The sequence below is a fragment of the Bubalus kerabau genome, chromosome 1 (assembly GCF_029407905.1).
Source record: "Bubalus kerabau isolate K-KA32 ecotype Philippines breed swamp buffalo chromosome 1, PCC_UOA_SB_1v2, whole genome shotgun sequence".
Taxonomy (NCBI): Eukaryota; Metazoa; Chordata; class Mammalia; order Artiodactyla; family Bovidae; genus Bubalus; species Bubalus kerabau.
The window spans coordinates 237,538,537-237,555,729 of record NC_073624.1 but is presented as its reverse complement, the minus strand read 5'-3'; the positions used below and the strand labels follow the sequence as shown (position 1 = coordinate 237,555,729).

The 17,193-nt window shown below is 38.3% G+C and overlaps 1 protein-coding gene across 4 annotated transcripts in view; it reads left to right on the top strand.

Moving 5' to 3' along the window:
• LOC129636665 (hepatitis A virus cellular receptor 1-like) overlaps nt 1–17,193 on the top strand; it is a 76,429-nt gene that overhangs the window by 35,658 nt on the left and 23,578 nt on the right. For 2 of the 4 annotated variants that reach the window (XM_055560240.1, XM_055560265.1), the window contains 2 exons: nt 5,025–5,061; nt 9,119–9,444. In XM_055560240.1, coding sequence (XP_055416215.1) covers nt 5,025–5,061; nt 9,119–9,221 — 140 coding nt within the window. In that variant the 3' untranslated portion in view covers nt 9,222–9,444. Of the gene's footprint in view, nt 1–5,024; nt 5,062–9,118; nt 9,445–17,193 lie in introns of those variants that run through there. The other 2 variants (XM_055560247.1, XM_055560258.1) reach the window with 1 other exon arrangement.

Genomic DNA, 17,193 nt, shown 5'->3' with positions numbered 1-17,193 from the left:
TTTATGTTTAAGGTAATTACTGATAAGTATGATCCCATTGCCATTTACTTTATTGCTTTGGGTTCAAATTTATACACCGTTTTTGTGTTTCCTGTCTAGAGAATATCCTTTAGTATTTGTTGGAGAGCGGGTTTGGTGGTGCAGAATTCTCTCAGCTTTTGCTTGTCTGAAAAGCTTTTGATTTCTCCTTCATACTTGAATGAGATCCTTTCTGGGTACAATAATCTGGGCTGTAGGTTATTTTCTTTCATCATTTTAAGTATGTCTTGCCATTCCCTCCTGGCTTGAAGAGTTTCTATTGAAAGATCAGCTGTTATCCTTATGGGTATTCCCTTGTGTGTTATTTGTTTTTTTTCCCTTGCTGCTTTTAATATTTGTTCTTTGTGTTTGATCTTTGTTAATTTGATTAATATGTGGCTTGGGGTGTTTTGCCTTGGGTTTATCCTGTTTGGGACTCTCTGGGTTTCTTGGACTTGGGTGATTATTTCCTTCCCCATTTTAGGGAAGTTTTCAACTATTATCTCCTCAAGTATTTTCTCATGGTCTTTCTTTTTGTCTTCTTCTTCTGGGACCCCTATGATTCGAATGTTGTAGCGTTTAATATTGTCCTGGAGGTCTCTGAGATTGTCCTCATTTCTTTTAATTCGTTTTTCTTTTATCCTCTCTGATTCATTTATTTCTACCATTTTATCTTCTAATTCACTAATCCTATCTTCTGCGTCTGTTATTCTACTATTTGTTGCCTCCAGAGTGTTTTTAATTTCACTTATTGCATTATTTATTATATATTGACTCTTTTTTATTTCTTCTAAGTCCTTGTTAAACCTTTCTTGCATCTTCTCAATCCTTGCCTCCAGGCTATTTATCTGTGATTCCATTTTGATTTCAAGATTTTGGATCAATTTCACTATCATTATTCGGAATTCTTTATCAGGTAGATTCCCTATCTCTTCCTCTTTGGTTTGGTTTGGTGGGCATTTATCCTGTTCCTTTATCTGCTGGGTATTCCTCTGTCTCTTCATCTTGTTTAAATTGCTGAGTTTGGGGTGTCCTTTCTGTATTCTGGCAGTTTGTGGAGTTCTCTTTATTGTGGCATTTCCTCGCTGTGTGTGGGTTTGTACATGTGGCTTGTCAAGGTTTCCTGGTTAGGGAAGCTTGTGTCGATGTTCTGGTGGATGGAGCTGTATTTCTTCTCTCTGGAGTGTAATGAAATGTCCAGTAATGAGTTATGAGATGTCTATGGTTTTGGGGTGACTTTGGGCAGCCTGTATCTTGAAGCTCAGGGCTGTGTTCCTTTGTTGCTGGAGAGTTTGCTTGGTATGTCTTGCCCTGGAACTTGCTGGCCCTTGTGTGGTGCTTGGTTTCAGTGTCGGTATGGAGGCATTTGATGAGCTCCTGTCAATTAATGTTCCTTGGAGTCAGGAGTTCCCTGGAGTCAGGGTTTGGACTTAAGCCTCCTACTTCCAGTTATTGGTCGTATTTTTACAGTAGTTTCAAAACTTCTCCTTCTATACAGCACCACTGATAAAACATCTACATTAAAGATGAAAAGTTTCTCTACTGTGAGGGTCACTCAGAGAGGTTCACAGCGTTACATGGAGAAGAGAAGAGGGAGGAGGGAGTTAGAGGTGACCCAAATGAGATGAGGTGGAATCAATAGTGGAGAGAGTGGGCTAGCCAGTAGTCACTTCCTTATGTGCACTCCACAACTGGACCACTCAGAGATGTTCACGGAGTTATACAGAGAAGAAGGAGGAAGGAGACAGAGGTGGCCAGAAGGATAAAAGGGGGAAATGAAAAGGAGGGAGACAGATCCAGCCAGTAATCAGTTCCCTAAGTGTTCTCCACCGTCTGGAACACACAGAAATTCACAGAGTTGGGTAGAGTAGAGAGGGGTTAGGGAGGAGACACAGGCGACCTGGTGGAGAAAACGGAGAGTCCAAAGGGAGAGAGAGCAGTCAAGCCAGTAATCTCGCTCCCTAGTGAAAAATGGGTCCTGAAGATTGGGTTCTTAAAGGTACAAAATTGGTAACAAATACATAAAAGGAAAAATTAAAAATCTAGAGTAGAGTTGGGATTTCAAAAATACGATGTTAATGAAAAGAAGAAGGAAAAGAAAGAGAGAAAAAACGAACAGAGAAAAAATGAACAAAGGAAAACAAACAAGGTCGCAAAAATTATAAAGAAACTACAGGTACAAAATTGATAACTAATACCAAAAAGCAAAAATTAAAAATCTAGAGTAGAGTTTGGAATTTCAAAAATACAATGTTAAAAAAAAAAGAAGAAAAATAAAGAGAGAAAACAAACAAACCAACAAAAACAATATCGCAAAAATTATAAAGAAAATACAGGTACAAAATTGATATCAAATACCAAAAAGCATAAATTAAAAATCTTGAGTAGAGTTTGGAATTGCAGATATACGATGTTATATAAAAGAAGAAGAGAAAGAAACACAGGGGAAAAAAAAAGAAAAAACAAGTCACAGAAATTATAAAAAAAAAACTATAGGTACTAAATTGATAACATATACCAAAAGGCTAAAATTAAAAATGTAGAGTTTGGAATTTCAAAAATACAATGTTAAAGAAAAGGGAAAAAAAAAAAAAAACACGGTCAAAAAATTATAAAATATATATATGAAGTTTGCTGAAGAAGAAAAATAGGGTCTTTTTTTTTTTTTTTTTTTTTTTGCAAAGTAATAGGTTATAAAAGTGAAAATTAAAGGACAATAGAGGACTTAAAATTTAAAAAAAAAAGAAAGCAAGATTGGTCGTAAAAACAGTAAAAATATATCTAGGTCTTTCTCTGGTTTTGTTGTGAGTATTGTGGGTTCAGTTCATTTTTGGCTAGTTCCTTGGTCCGACTTATATTTCTCAAGATCTATAGGCCCCTTCCTATGTAGTCCGTAGTAACCACAGGGTTTTAATCTATGGCCTGTAGCTTCCAAGGCGTTTCCCTCTGTCATAGCTTCTTCTGTTTGCTGGTCTCTTCAGTGTCTGGTTCCCGCCCTGACACAAAGGGGACGGTAGAGGACACTTTTTTTTTTTTTTTTTTTTTTTTTTTTTTAGGCTCACTTGTTCAGTCGTGCTGTGAGGAGGGAGGGAGGGATGCTGCAAACAAATAACACTGGCGTGCGCTCGCAGTGCCTCAGTCACACTGGGTCTGCCCCCACTCACGGTGTGTGTAGCCTCCCTGCCCACACTGCTTGGGCTCTAGGTTGTTCCGCAGGGAACAATCAGAGGCTGGCCCTGGGCTGATCTCCCAGGTCCAAGCCACTCAGGTTCAGGCACTCGGGTAGTCCTCAGAGGCGCAGACTCAATTGGGCCTGCGTTTTGTGCTCTTCCCAGGTCCGAGCAGCTCAGGTGATGAGGTGTTTGTCGAGCGCCAATGCTGCGACTTATCACCTCCCCGCCACTTGGTTATCTGGGTGTAAAACCGGCGCACCTTCTCAGGCAGATGTTGACCGTCCAGACCCCCAAGAAGTTTTAGTTAGCAAAGAAGCCTGCTTACAGTTTTATAGATAGTGTCTCTCTGGGGCTGCGATTGCCCTCTTCCAGCTCTGGCTGCCTCTCACTGGAGGGGGAAGGTCTGCAGCCGGTTATCTCTGTTCAGTCCTTTGTTCTGTGCGTGGGCCTGGCGGTGTCTTAGGTTAGGGCTGGCTTTTTGCGTGGTAGATATCGCACAGTCTGGTTTGCTAGCCCAAATTATTTCACTCAGATAGCGCTCAGGACATTCGGGCCAGATTCTTACTCTAAGCGACGCAGCCCGCGCCGCACTTCCCTGCCCAGCCCCCGCTTGCTAATGCTGTGTGCAGGCGTCTGTGCTGCTTCTCCGCTGGGGGAGTTACCGTAGGGCTCGCAATCTGCGATTTTTAATTGTTTATTTATTTTTTTCTCCCTGTTATGTTGCCCTCTGTGCTTCCAAAGCTCGACACAGATTCGGCAGTGAGAAGGTTTCCTGGTGTTTGGAAACTTCTCTCTTTTTAAGACTCCCTTCCCGGGACGGAACTCCGTCCCTCCCTCTTTTGTCTCTTTTTTTGTCTTTTATATTTTTTCCTACCTCCTTTCGAACAGTTGGGTTGCTTTTCTGGGTGCCTGATGTCCTCTGCCGGCATTCAGAAGTTGTTTTGTGGAATTTACTCGACGTTTAAATGCTCTTTTGATGAATTTGTGGGGGAGAAAGTGTTCTCCCCGTCGTACTCCTCTGCCATCTTGGCTCCTCCCTCCCACAGGAGTATTCTTGAGCCGCATGTTTTCAGTTTCATATAACTTTCTTGGTTCTTCCCTTGTTCTTTTTTTTTTTTTTAATTTATCTTAAATTTATTGTTCCATGGAGAAATAAGCACTGGTTGTGTAAAGTTGAGATTTGGAAGTCAAAAGCCATTGTAATATATAAGAGTTCCCTCCAATTTTGTTCTTTTCACATTCCCTCAATAACAATATTTTATCCCTATCGGGAGTAAAACTGTTGATGGCTTTATAACACCCACTTAATAGAAGAAGCACAAGAGACATTAGGTGGGTACATGATTTAAGAGCTAGGAGAAGAACAAAGGGTTTCACATGACATTCATCCAGCACGTCGTGGTCTCCTTCCACCAGTTGTGTGTGTATGTGTGTGTAAAACCTGTCTTCTATGGGAGAAGTGCAATATTCAGGGTTTTTTTTTTTTTTTTTTCAGTGAAATGTAATGGCATTAAAGTAAGCTAGGGCATGTAGGTCAATACACTAAACCTATGAATCAGAAGATACTCTATACCAAGGGGCTTACTTGGCTCCTAGAGATTCAAGAGAAGTTACCTGGAGTTATCAGGTTAGGGTCCAGATTGATTATTTTTTTTCTCCTTCTTTTTAAAAATATTCTTTATTCTAAATTAATTTTTTGTTTTGGACTCAATGCTGTACTGATTTTTCTTATATTAAAGTAATAATCGTAATAATATACTGGTTTGGAAAAAAAATCTCATGAACTCTTTGGCTTGCATGTTTAATTTTCTCTTCATTTCCCCCTCAATTTAGGATATTTTTGCCTGGGGAGCAAGGTGGAGCTACTACGGTAAGTTTGAAATGGTTTGTGTTAATAATGCTTTTTGATGTTCTTACTCTAGTAAACATAAGGAAAATTTCTCTGTCCCTCTCCTCTTTTTCTTCCAAGTTCTCCATTTTATACTCTGGATCATGAAAAATCTAGTATATAGAGCACCTCCATTGCTATTCAACCTTCCAGTGATGATTTTAGCATCTCTATGCTGCTGCTAAGTCTCTTCAGTCGTGTCCGACTCTGTGCGACCCCATAGAAGGCAGCCCACCAGGCTCCTCCTCCTTCCCTGAGATTCTCCAGGCAAGAATACTGGAATGGGTTACCATTTCCATCTCCAAGCACCTCTATATTTACCTGAAATTGTGTCATAACTACTACAGAAATAACACCTCAAACCTTGTCTCTTAGAGCAAGAGAACTAAATTTCAGATATTGTTTCAGGGGTCATTTGAATGGGTTGTTTAGTTTGTTATTTGATTTCATTCAGTGCTTTGTTTATTGCATGCCTATTGAATCTCTATTATATTCCGAAAAGATGAGCAGAACAGACAGAAAACATATAAATGGATAAGCAGGGCCTTATAGAACTTCCAGAGAAATACCATGGGGAATACTAGAGCAGGGCAGTAGGCTATGTGAGTGAGCCCCAAAGAAGCAAAAGGCAGCTCTGCAAAAACTGCAGGAACACCCCTGCAGGCTGAAGACCCGCAAAGGCAGTGGGTAGGGCCATGCCTCCAGCTCCCCACAGTTCCCACCATCCCCTATTATTCCATACCCAGCCTGCTCTGTTCATTTACATTAGTTGTCTGAACTCACAGGCATTTCAATTTACAGTTTTGCAAATTTACCCCTTCACCCAATAAAAAAATTTTTTTTTCTTCCTCTTTTATTTATTTATTTATTTATTTATTTTTTAAATTTTATTTTATTTTTAAACTTAACATAACTGTATTAGATTTGCCAAATATCAAAATGAATCCGCCACAGGTATACATGTGTTCCCCATCCTGAACCCTCCTCCCTCCTCCCTCCCCATTCCATCCCTCTGGGTCGTCCCAGTGCACCAGCCCCAAGCATCCAGTATCGTGCATCGAACCTGGACTGGCAACTCATTTCATACATGATATTTTACATGTTTCAATGCCATTCTCCCAAATCTTCCCACCCTCTCCCTCTCCCACAGAGTCCATAAGACTGTTCTATACATCAGTGTCTCTTTTGCTGTCTCGTACACAGGGTTATTGTTACCATCTTTCTAAATTCCATATATATGCGTTAGTATACTGTATTGGTGTTTTTCTTTCTGGCTTACTTCACTCTGTATAGTAGGCTCCAGTTTCATCAACCTCATTAGAACTGATTCAAATGTATTCTTTTTAATGGCTGAATAATACTCCATTGTGTATATGTACCACAGCTTTCTTATCCATTCATCTGCTGATGGACATCTAGGTTGCTTCCATGTCCTGGCTATTATAAACAGTGCTGCGATGAACATTGGGGTACACGTGTCTCTTTCCCTTCTGGTTTTCTCAGTGTGTAAGCCCAGCAGTGGGATTGCTGGATCATAAGGCATGTCTATTTCCAGTTTTTTAAGGAATCTCCACACTGTTCTCCATAGTGGCTGGACTAGTTTGCATTCCCACCAACAGTGTAAGAGGGTTCCCTTTTCTCCACACCCTCTCCAGCATTTATTACTTGTAGACTTTTGGATTGCAGCCATTCTGACTGGTGTGAAATGGTACCTCATAGTGGTTTTGATTTGCATTTCTCTGATAATGAGTGATGTTGAGCATCTTTTTATGTGTTTGTTAGCCATCTGTATGTCTTCTTTGGAGAAATGTCTATTTAGTTCTTTGGCCCATTTTTTGATTGGGTCATTTATTTTTCTGGAGTTGAGCTGTAGGAGTTGCTTGTATATTCTCGAGATTAGTTGTTTGTCAGTTGCTTCATTTGCTATTATCTTCTCCCATTCTGAAGGCTGTCTTTTTACCTTGCTAATAGTTTCCTTTGATGTGCAGAAGCTTTTAAGGTTAATTAGGTCCCATTTGCTTATTTTTGCTTTTATTTCCAATATTCTGGGAGGTGGGTCATAGAGGATCCTGCTGTGATGTATGTCAGAGAGTGTTTTGCCTATGTTCTCCTCTAGGAGTTTTATAGTTTCTGGTCTTACATTTAGATCTTTAATCCATTTTGAGTTTATTTTTGTGTATGGTGTTAGAAAGTGTTCTAGTTTCATTCTTTTACAAGTGGTTGACCAGAGTTCCCAGCACCACTTGTTAAAGAGATTGTCTTTAATCCATTGTATATTCTTGCCTCCTTTGTCGAAGATAAGGTGTCCATATGTGCGTGGATTTATCTCTGGGCTTTCTATTTTGTTCCATTAATCTATATTTCTGTCTTTGTGCCAGTACCATACTGTCTTGATAACTGTGGCTTTGTAGTAGAGCCTGAAGTCAGGTAGGTTGATTCCTCCAGTTCCATTCTTCTTTCTCAAGATCGCTTTGGCTATTCGAGGTTTTTTGTTTTTCCATACAAATTGTGAAATTATTTGTTCTAGCTCTGAATCTTCTTTGTATGCATCCCTGCAGTCATTTTCCCAAGCCTCTGTAAAGGTAGGAAACCACTACCTACTTTCAGCAAAATAAACTGCTTCATCTGATCCAGCTTTGGCTTTAAGCCAAGTCTTTCTTTGATTCCGAATTCGTCCCTCTTTAACTGCCATCCATTATTCTTAGTTCTCTTTTATTGGATGTTTGTACCCAGTCTTTCCTATATCTGAGTTAATCACATGAGCCAGTCCACAAAATACGCCTTGAATAATCTCCAGCATATTGCAAGTGTTCCATAGATGCTGGATTTTATTATTGCAGACATGACTTTCACAGCAATAAACCTGTGAGACAGGCAGTAATATTATTCTCAGTTTACTAATTAGAAAACAGGTTTAGAGATGTTAAGTGACGTCCAAGGTCACATCACACAGCAGGTCTCTTAGAGTCCCAAACCAGACTTTTAGGAGTTTTTGACTGTCAGCTTCCAAGAATGGAAAAAAAAAAAAAAAGTACTCCATACAGACAGAAAACCATGAATGATAACATCTTTTAGTTCATTTTTGTTCTTTCAAAGTTTACTTCTTTAAAGTTTCAGTTTTCAATCACCTAATTAGAAAAGAAAATATTTATTGTAGAAGATGCTGTATAATATAGGAAAGAAAACAAAACAAAAACAAAAAGGTGTATTTCCTCATGATGTTATTTTTGGAGGCAGCTATATCACATTGACTCATTTTGAGCTCTGATACCTAACCTGTTTCCACACATGTATGACTAATCTGTTTAAAGAGCAGAGCAGAGTGATGATTCATTGCATTTCATATCATTTCTGGGCAGGCTTGGGTAATAAAAATAGTGTCTACAGACAACTTCTACAAAAGCATTGATATCAAAACCCCACAAATGACCTTTGTGTACACTTGATGTGTGAGCATTCATGTTATAAAGCTCATCTAACCCATGGCTTTATAATTTTGACTGTTAAGGCAGGGTGTGATTTTTGACTCTGTGAACTAGAACACACTTAGGTAAGCAATAGTATTTTACTATATCTGATATGCTCTGCTATTTTGTATACTTATATATATTTATCTTAAATACAAGATACATACCACTAAATAACATCGCTAAAGGGTCACAGTCCTCAGGTAGAAAAACACCAGCCAAACCATTTCCTGGCCATCTTTGAGATTGTGCATCCTGGTTTAATACTTCAATTTGGTGTGTAGTATTTGTCTTCTTAGATTATAAATTTTTGTGTTCTATTGCATGAATGTCTTGAAAGAGACCAGTGTGAGTTTTTTGAAACTAAAACGTGTGACTTTCTACCTCCTTATTAAAAATAATTTCCTGTAACTTCATATTCACAAATCTGGAAGCTTCTATTCATTTCATAGGATGTTTTAATGGGGCTCTGAGAAATGCAAATACCCAGGCTTGAATGAACATAAACAAATATGCTGCTCATACTTGAGAAGTGATCTTCTTTTTTCTTACTCATGTTATTGTTTCTACAGTGTGATTCCATTGAAAGATTCTCGCATTGGAGCTTTGAAAAATGCAGCTCTGAAGCCTATCCAAGCAGAAGACAATGTTTACATTATTGATGACTATCACTAAGTCCTGGATCCAGATTCTAAAGTATTATGCCTTGATTGTAGCAGACAGTGACCAGATACTGTGTCAGAGTCCTGTCAATCAGCTGCAGAATTTTTCAGTCAGTTTCCCATGGCATTCCTCTGAGTCGGGGACACTGGGTAGAGTGATGCTAGGTCAACTGTGTAAAGTCAACCTCTGTCACAGAGTCCTAATTTTTTATATTAAATTGATTCAAACTTTCTGATCATTGCAGAGGTCTCTTCAAAACCTGAAACATACTTCTTAGAATTGTACATTCTCTTTAGACCTCGTAAATCCTGTTTTCCATCAAGAATTCTCATTGGGAAGATAGAAAAAAAAAACAAAAAAAAAACCACTTCTACCTCAGTTACCAAGGCTGTCAAGAATACCTGAATACAACTTAGAATCAGGACAGCTAATCTGGGACGTTAAGGACCTAACATGCAAGCACTTCATGATTGCCCTTTTTTTTTTTTTTTTTTTAATCACCTGACTCCAAATGTGATATTGCTTAGGGTCCCCAAGGTTTCAAATCATGGTGTGTACAGGTTTTTATTTACCCAATAGAAAAATGGCAGTGAGCAGTCAGAATGGCTGCGATCCGAAAGTCTACAAGCAATAAATGCTGGAGAGGGTGTGGAGAAAAGGGAACCCTCTTACACTGTCAGTGGGAATGCAAACTAGTACAGCCACTATGGAGAACTGTGTGGAGATTCCTTAAAAAACTGGAAATAGAACTGCCTTGTGACCCAGCAATCCCACTGCTGGGCATACACACTGAGGAAACCAGAATTGAAAGAGACACGTGTACCCCAATGTTCATCACAGCTCTGTTTATAATAGCCAGGACATGGAAGCAATCTAGATGTCCATCAGCAGATGAATGGATAAGAAAGCTGTGGTACGTATACACAATGGAGTATTAATCAGCCATTAAAAAGAATACATTTGAATCAGTTCTAATGAGGTGGATGAAACTGGAGCCTATTATACAGAGTGAAGTAAGCCAGAAAGAAAAACACCAATACAGTATAGTAACGTATATATATGGAATTTAGAAAGATGGTAACAATAACCCTGTATACGAGACAGCAAAAGAGACACTGATGTGTAGAACAGTCTTTTGGACTCTGTGGGAGAGGACAAGGGTGGGGTGATTTGGGAGAATGGCATTGAAACATGTATAATATATATGGAACGAGTCGCCAGTCCAGGTTTGATGCACGATACTTGATGCTTGGGGCTGGTGCACTGGGATGACCCAGAGGGATGGTAAGGGGAGGGATGAGGGAGGAGGGTTCAGGATGGGGAACACTTGTATACCTGTGGCAGATTCATGTTTACATATGGCAAAACCAATACAATATTGTAAATTTAAAAAATGAAAAAAAAAAAAAAAAGAAAGAAAAATGGCAGTGAGTGTAATTTTGCCTATATAGACAAATTTGGTTTCTCGGGGTTCTGGAAATACAAGGCATTAAATGCTTTTTTTGGGAGGAGGATGGTATTTTAGCAGTTAGCAGAAGCAATGGTATTGAGTAGACCATGAAGACAACAGGAGAAGAAAATCAATAGCCATGTAAATTATGATATTTTTGCTACATCAGTGCCACAGTTCTAGGTGCTTATGTTGACAACTGACAGGCTCTGATTTTTAGAACCAGGCAGGCCAGAAATAAAAAAATACAAGGAAAAAAGAGAGGGAAGGAGTAGCAAAGAGACTTTCTGTTTTAGAAAATAGAGTTTGGAAAAAAAAATAGAAAACAGAGTTTGCAAATATAGTAGTATTGTTTGATAGTGTTACCAGTTTCTACAAAATGCTAAATTGTCCTCAAACCACTTTGATTTTTAAAATTGTTTTGGAAGGATAAAAGGTCTTTTTCATATTGAATCAATACCTGTGTTATATTTGTTTTTCACAACTCAATTAAATTTTGATTTTCCCATAAGAATTAGACAAAGGCTAAATGTAAGGATAATATAGAAGCATTTCTACATGAACAGTTAAAAGACTGGAGATTAATTTCACTTTGAGTAAACCCTGAAATAACTCATGCTTGAGTAATTTGGGGGACATTCAGAGCTACTCACACCAAAGTAGTCCATGAGGGCTGGATGCTTGTTTGTGTTTTTTTTGTTTTTTTTTTTTTTTAATATAAATTTATTTATTTTAATTGGAGGCTTATTACTTCACAATACTGTAGTGGTTTTGCCATACATTGGCATGAATCTGCCATGGGTGTACATGTGCTCCCCATCTTGACCCCACCTCCTACATTCCTCCCCATCCCATCCCTCTGGGTCATCCCCAGTGCACCAGCCCCAAGAACCCTGTTTCATGCATCGAACCTGCACCGGCGATTCATTTCACATATGATAATATACATGGTTCAATGCCATTCTCCAAAATCATCCCACCCTCGCCCTCTCCCACAGAGTCCAAAAGACTGTTCTATACATCTATGTCTCTTTTGCTTACATATAGGGTTATTGTTACCATCTTTCTAAATTCCATATACATGCATTAGTATAGATATTGGTGTTTTTATTTCTGGCTTATTTCACTCTGTATAATAGGCTCCAGTTTCATCCACCTCATTAAAACTGATTCAAATGTATTCTTTTTAATGGCTGAGTAATACTCCATTGTGTATATATACCAAAGCTTTCTTATCCATTCACCTGATGATGGACATCTAGGTTGCTTCCATGTCCTGGCTATTATAAACAGTGCTGCGATGAACATTGAGGTATATGTTTCTCTTTCAATTCTGGTTTCCTCAGTGTGTATAACCAGCAGTGGGATTGCTGGGTTGTATGGCAGTTCTATTTCCAGCTTTTTAAGGAATCTCCATACTGTTCTCCATAGTGGCTGTACTAGTTTGCATGCCCACCAACAGTGTAAGAGGGTTCCCTTTTCTCCACACCCTCTCCAGCATTTATTGCTTGTAGATTTTTGGATAGCATCCATTCTGACTGGCGTGAAATGGTACCTCACTGTGGTTTTGATTTGCATTTCTCTGCCAACAAAGGTTCGTCTAGTCAAGGCTATGGTTTTTCCTGTGGTCATGTATGGATGTGAGAGTTGGACTGTGAAGAAGGCTGAGAGCCAAAGAATTGATGCTTTTGAACTGTGGTGTTGAGGAAGACTCCTGAGAGTCCCTTGAACTGCAAGGAGATCCAACCAGTCCATTCTGAAGGAGATCAGCCCTGGGATTTCTTTGGAAGGAATGATGCTAAAGCTGAAACTCCAGTACTTTGGCCACCTCATGCGAAAAGTTGACTCATTGGAAAAGACTGATGCTAGGAGGGACTGGGGGCAAGAGGAGAAAGGGACGACAGAGGATGAGATGGCTGGATGGCATCACTGACTGGATGGACGTGAATCTGAGTGAACTCTGGGACTTGGTGATGGACAGGGAAGCCTGGCGTGCTGCGATTCATGGGGTCGCAAAGAGTCAGACACAACTGAGCGACTGATCTGATCTGATCTGATTTGATACTGAGTGATGTTGAGCATCTTTTCATGTGTTTATTAGCCATCTGTATGTCTTCTTTGGAGAAATGTCTGTTTAGTTCTTTGGCCCATTTTTTGATTGGGTCATTTATTTTTCTGAAATTGAGCTGCAGGTGTTGCTTGCATATTTTTCAGATTAATTCTTTGTCAGTTGCTTCGTTTGCTATTATTTTCTCCCATTCTGAAGGCTGTCTTTTCACCTTGCTTATAGTTTCCTTTGTTGTGCAGAAGTTTTTAATTTTAATTAGGTCCCATTTGTTTATTTTTGCTTTTATTTCCAATATTCTGGGAGGTGGGTCATAGAGGATCCTGCTATGATTTATGTCGGAGAGTGTTTTGCCTATGTTCTCTTCTAGGAGTTCTATAATTTCTGGTCTTACATTTAGATCTTTAATCCATTTTGAGTTTATTTTTTTGTATGTTATTAGAACGTGTTCTAGTTTCATTCTTTTACAAGTGGTTGACCAATTTTCCCCTCACCACTTTTTAAAGAGATTGTCTTTTCTCCATTGTATATTCTTTCCTCCTTTGTCGGAGACAAGGTATCCATAGGTGTGTGGATTTATCTCTGGGATTTCTATTTTGTTCCATTGATCTATATTTCTGTCTTTGTGCCAGTAGCATACTGTCTTGATGACTGTAGCTTTGTAGTAGAGCCGAAAGTCAGGCAGGTTGATTACTCCTGTTCCATCCTTCTTTCTCAAGATTGTTTTGGCTCGTCAAGGTTTTTTTTGTATTTCCATACAAATTGTGAAATTATTTGTTCTAGTTCTATGAAAAGTACCATTGGTAGCTTGATAGGGATTGCATTGAATCTGTAGATTGCTTTGGGTAGTATACTCATTTTCACTATATTGATTCTTCTGATCCATGAACACGGTATATTTCTCCATCTATTAGTGTCCTCTTTGATTTCTTTCACCAGTGTTTTGTAGTTTTCTATATATAGGTCTTTTGTTTCTTTAGATAGATATTTTCCTAAGAATTTTATTCTTTTCATTGCAATGGTGAATGGAATTGTTTCCTTAATTTCTCTTTCTCTTTTCTCATTATTAGTGTATAGAAATGCAAGGGATTTCTGAGTGTTGATTTTATATCCTACAACTTTACTATATTCATTGATTAGCTCTAGAAATTTTCTGGTGGAATCTTTAGGGTTTTCTATATAGAGGATCATGTCCTCTGCAAACAGTGAGAGTTTTACTTCTTTTCCAACTTGGATTCCTTTTATTTCTTTTTCTCCTCTGATTGCTGTGGCCAAAACTTCCAAAACTATGTTGAATAGTAGTGATGCAAGTGGGCACCCTTGTCTTGTTCCTGACTTTAGGGGAAACACTTTCAATTTTTCACCATTGAGGATAATGTTTGCTGTGGGTTTGTCATATATACCTTTTACTATGTTGAGGTATGTTCCTTTTATTCCTGCTTTCTGGAGAGTTTTTATCATAAATGGATGTTGAATTTTGTCAAAGGATTTCTCTGCATTTATTGAGATAATCGTATGGCTTTTATTTTTCAATTTGTTAATGTGGTGTATTACATTGATTGATTTGTGAATATCGAAGAGTCCTTGCATCCCTGGGATAAAGCCCACTTGGTCATGATGTATGATCTTTTTAATGTGTTGTTGGATTCTGATTGCTAGAATTTTGTTAAGGAGTTTTGCATCTGTATTCATCAGTGATATTGGCCTGTAGTTTTCTTTCTTTCTTTCTTTTTTTTTTTTGCATTTTTGTCAGGTTTTGGTATTAGGGTGATGGTGGCCTCATAGAATGAGTTTGGAAGTTTACCTTCCTCTGCAATTTTCTGGAAGAGTTTGAATATGTTAGGTGTTAGCTCTTCTCTAAATTTTTGGTAGAATTCAGCTGTGAAGCCATCTGGACCTGGGCTTTTGTTTGCTGGAAGATTTCTGATTACAGTTTCAATTTCCATGCTGGTGATGGGTCTGTTAAGATTTTCTATTTCTTCCTGGTTCAGTTTTGGAAAGTTGTACTTTTCTAAGAATTTGTCCATTTCTTCCAAGCTGTCCATTTTATTGGCATATAGTTGCTGATAGTAGTCTCTTATGATCCTTTGTATTTCTGTGTTGTCTGTTGCGATCTCTCCATTTCCATTTCTAATTTTATTGATTTGATTTTTCTCCCTTTGTTTCTTGATGCATCTGGCTAATGGTTTGTCAAGTTTATTTATCCTTTCAAAGAACCAGCTTTTGGCTTTGTTGATTTTTGCTATGGTCTCTTTTGTTTCTTTTGCATTTATTTCTGCCCTAATTTTTAAGATTTCTTTCCTTCTGCTAACCCTGGGGTTCTTCATTTCTTCCTTTTCTAGTTGCTTTAGGTGTAGAGTTAGGTTATTTATTTGACATCTTCTTGTTTCCTGAGGTGTGCCTGTATTGCTATGAACCTTCCCCTTAGCACTGCTTTTACACTGTCCCACAGGTTTTGGGTTATTGTGTTTTCATTTTCAGTCATTTATATGCATATTTTGATTTCTTTTTTGATTTCTTCTGTGATTTGCTGGTTATTCAGCAGCGTGTTGTTCAGCCTCCATATGTTGGAATTTTTAATAGTTTTTCTCCTGTAGTTGACATCTAATCTTAGTGCATTGTGGTCAGAAAAGATGCTTGAAATGGTTTAAATTTTTTTTTAATTTACCAAGGCTAGACTTATGGCCGAGGATGTGATCTATCCTGGAGAAGGTTCCATGTGCACTTGAGAAAAGGGTGAAATTCATTGTTTTGGGGTGCAATGTCCTATAGATCTTTAGGTTCTATAGATCAGTTAGGTCTAACTGGCCTATTGTATCATTTAAAGTTTGTGTTTCCTTGTTAATTTTCTGTTTATTTGATCTATCCATAAGTGTGAGTGGGGTATTAAAGTCTCCCACTATTATTGTGTTACTGTTAATTTCCCCTTCATACTTGTTATCATTCATCTTACATAGTGTGGTGGTCCTGTGTTGGGTGCATATATATTTATAATTGTTATACTTCTTCTTGGATTGATCCTTTGATCATTATGTAGTGTCCTTCTTTGTTTCCTTTCACAGCCTTTGTTTTATAGTCTATTTTATCTGATATGAGTATTACTACTCCTGCTTTCTTTTGGTCTCTATTTGCATGGAATATCTTTTTTCAGCCCTTCACTTTCAGTCTGTATGTGTCCCTTGTTTTTGGTTGGGTCTCTTGTAGACAACATATATAAGGGTCTTGTTTTTGTATCCATTCAGCCAGTCTTTTTCTTTTGGTTGGGGAATTTAATGCATTTACATTTAAGGTAATTATTGATAAGTATGATCCCAATGCTGTTTACTTTGTTGTTTTGGGTTCGAGTTTATACACCCTTTCTGTGTTTCCTGTCTAGAGAAGATCCTTTAGCATTTGTTGGAGAGCTGGTTTGGTGTGCTGAATTCTCTGAGCTTTTGCTTGTCTGTAAATCTTTTGATTTCTCCTTCATATTTGAATGAGATCCTTGCTGGGTACAGTAATCTGTGCTGTAAGTTTTTCCTCTTTCATCACTTTAAGTACGTCCTGCCATTCCCTTCTGGCCTGAAGAGTTTCTATTGAAAGATCAGCTGTTATCTTTATGGGAATCCCCTTTGTGTTATTTGTTGTTTTTCCCTTGCTGCTTTTAATTTTTGTTCTTTGTGTTTGATATTTGTTAATTTGTTAATATGTGTCTTGGGGTGTTTCGCCTTGGGTTTATCCTGTTTGGGATTCTCTGGGTTTCTTGGACTTGGGTGACTATTTCCTTCCCCATTTTAGGGAAGTTTTCAACTATTATCTCCTCAAGTATTTTCTCATGGTCTTTCTGTTTGTCTTCTTCTTCTGGGACTCCTATGATTCGAATGTTGGGGTGTTTAACATTGTCCCAGAGGTCTCTGAGTTTGTCCTCATTTCTATTAATTCTTTTTTCTTTTTTCCTCTCTGTTGCAATTATTTCCAACATTCTATCTTCTACCTCACTTATCCTATCTCTGCCTCCATTATTCTATTGTTGGTTCCCTCAGGAAGGCTTTTGATCTCATTTATTGCATTATTCACTATATATTGACTCTTTTATTTCTTCCAGGTCCTTCAACATTTCTGGCATCTTCTCAATCCTTGTCTCCAGGCTATTTATCTGTGACTCCATTTTGTTTTCAAGATTTGGGATCATTTTCACTATCATTATTCGCAATTCTTTATCAGGTAGATTCCTTATCTCTTCCTCTTTTATTTAGTTTGATGAGGATTTATCCTGTTCCTTTACCTGCTGAGTATTTCTCTGCCTTTTCATCTTGTTTATATTGGTGTGTTTGGGGTGGCCTTTCCATATTCTGGCAGTTTGTGGTTCCTCTTTATTGTGGAGGTTCCTCACTGTGGGTGGGGTTGGATGGGTGGCTTGTCAAGGTTTCCTGGTTAGGGAAGCTTGTGTCAGTGTTCTGGTGGGTGGAGCTGGATTTCTTCTCTCTGGA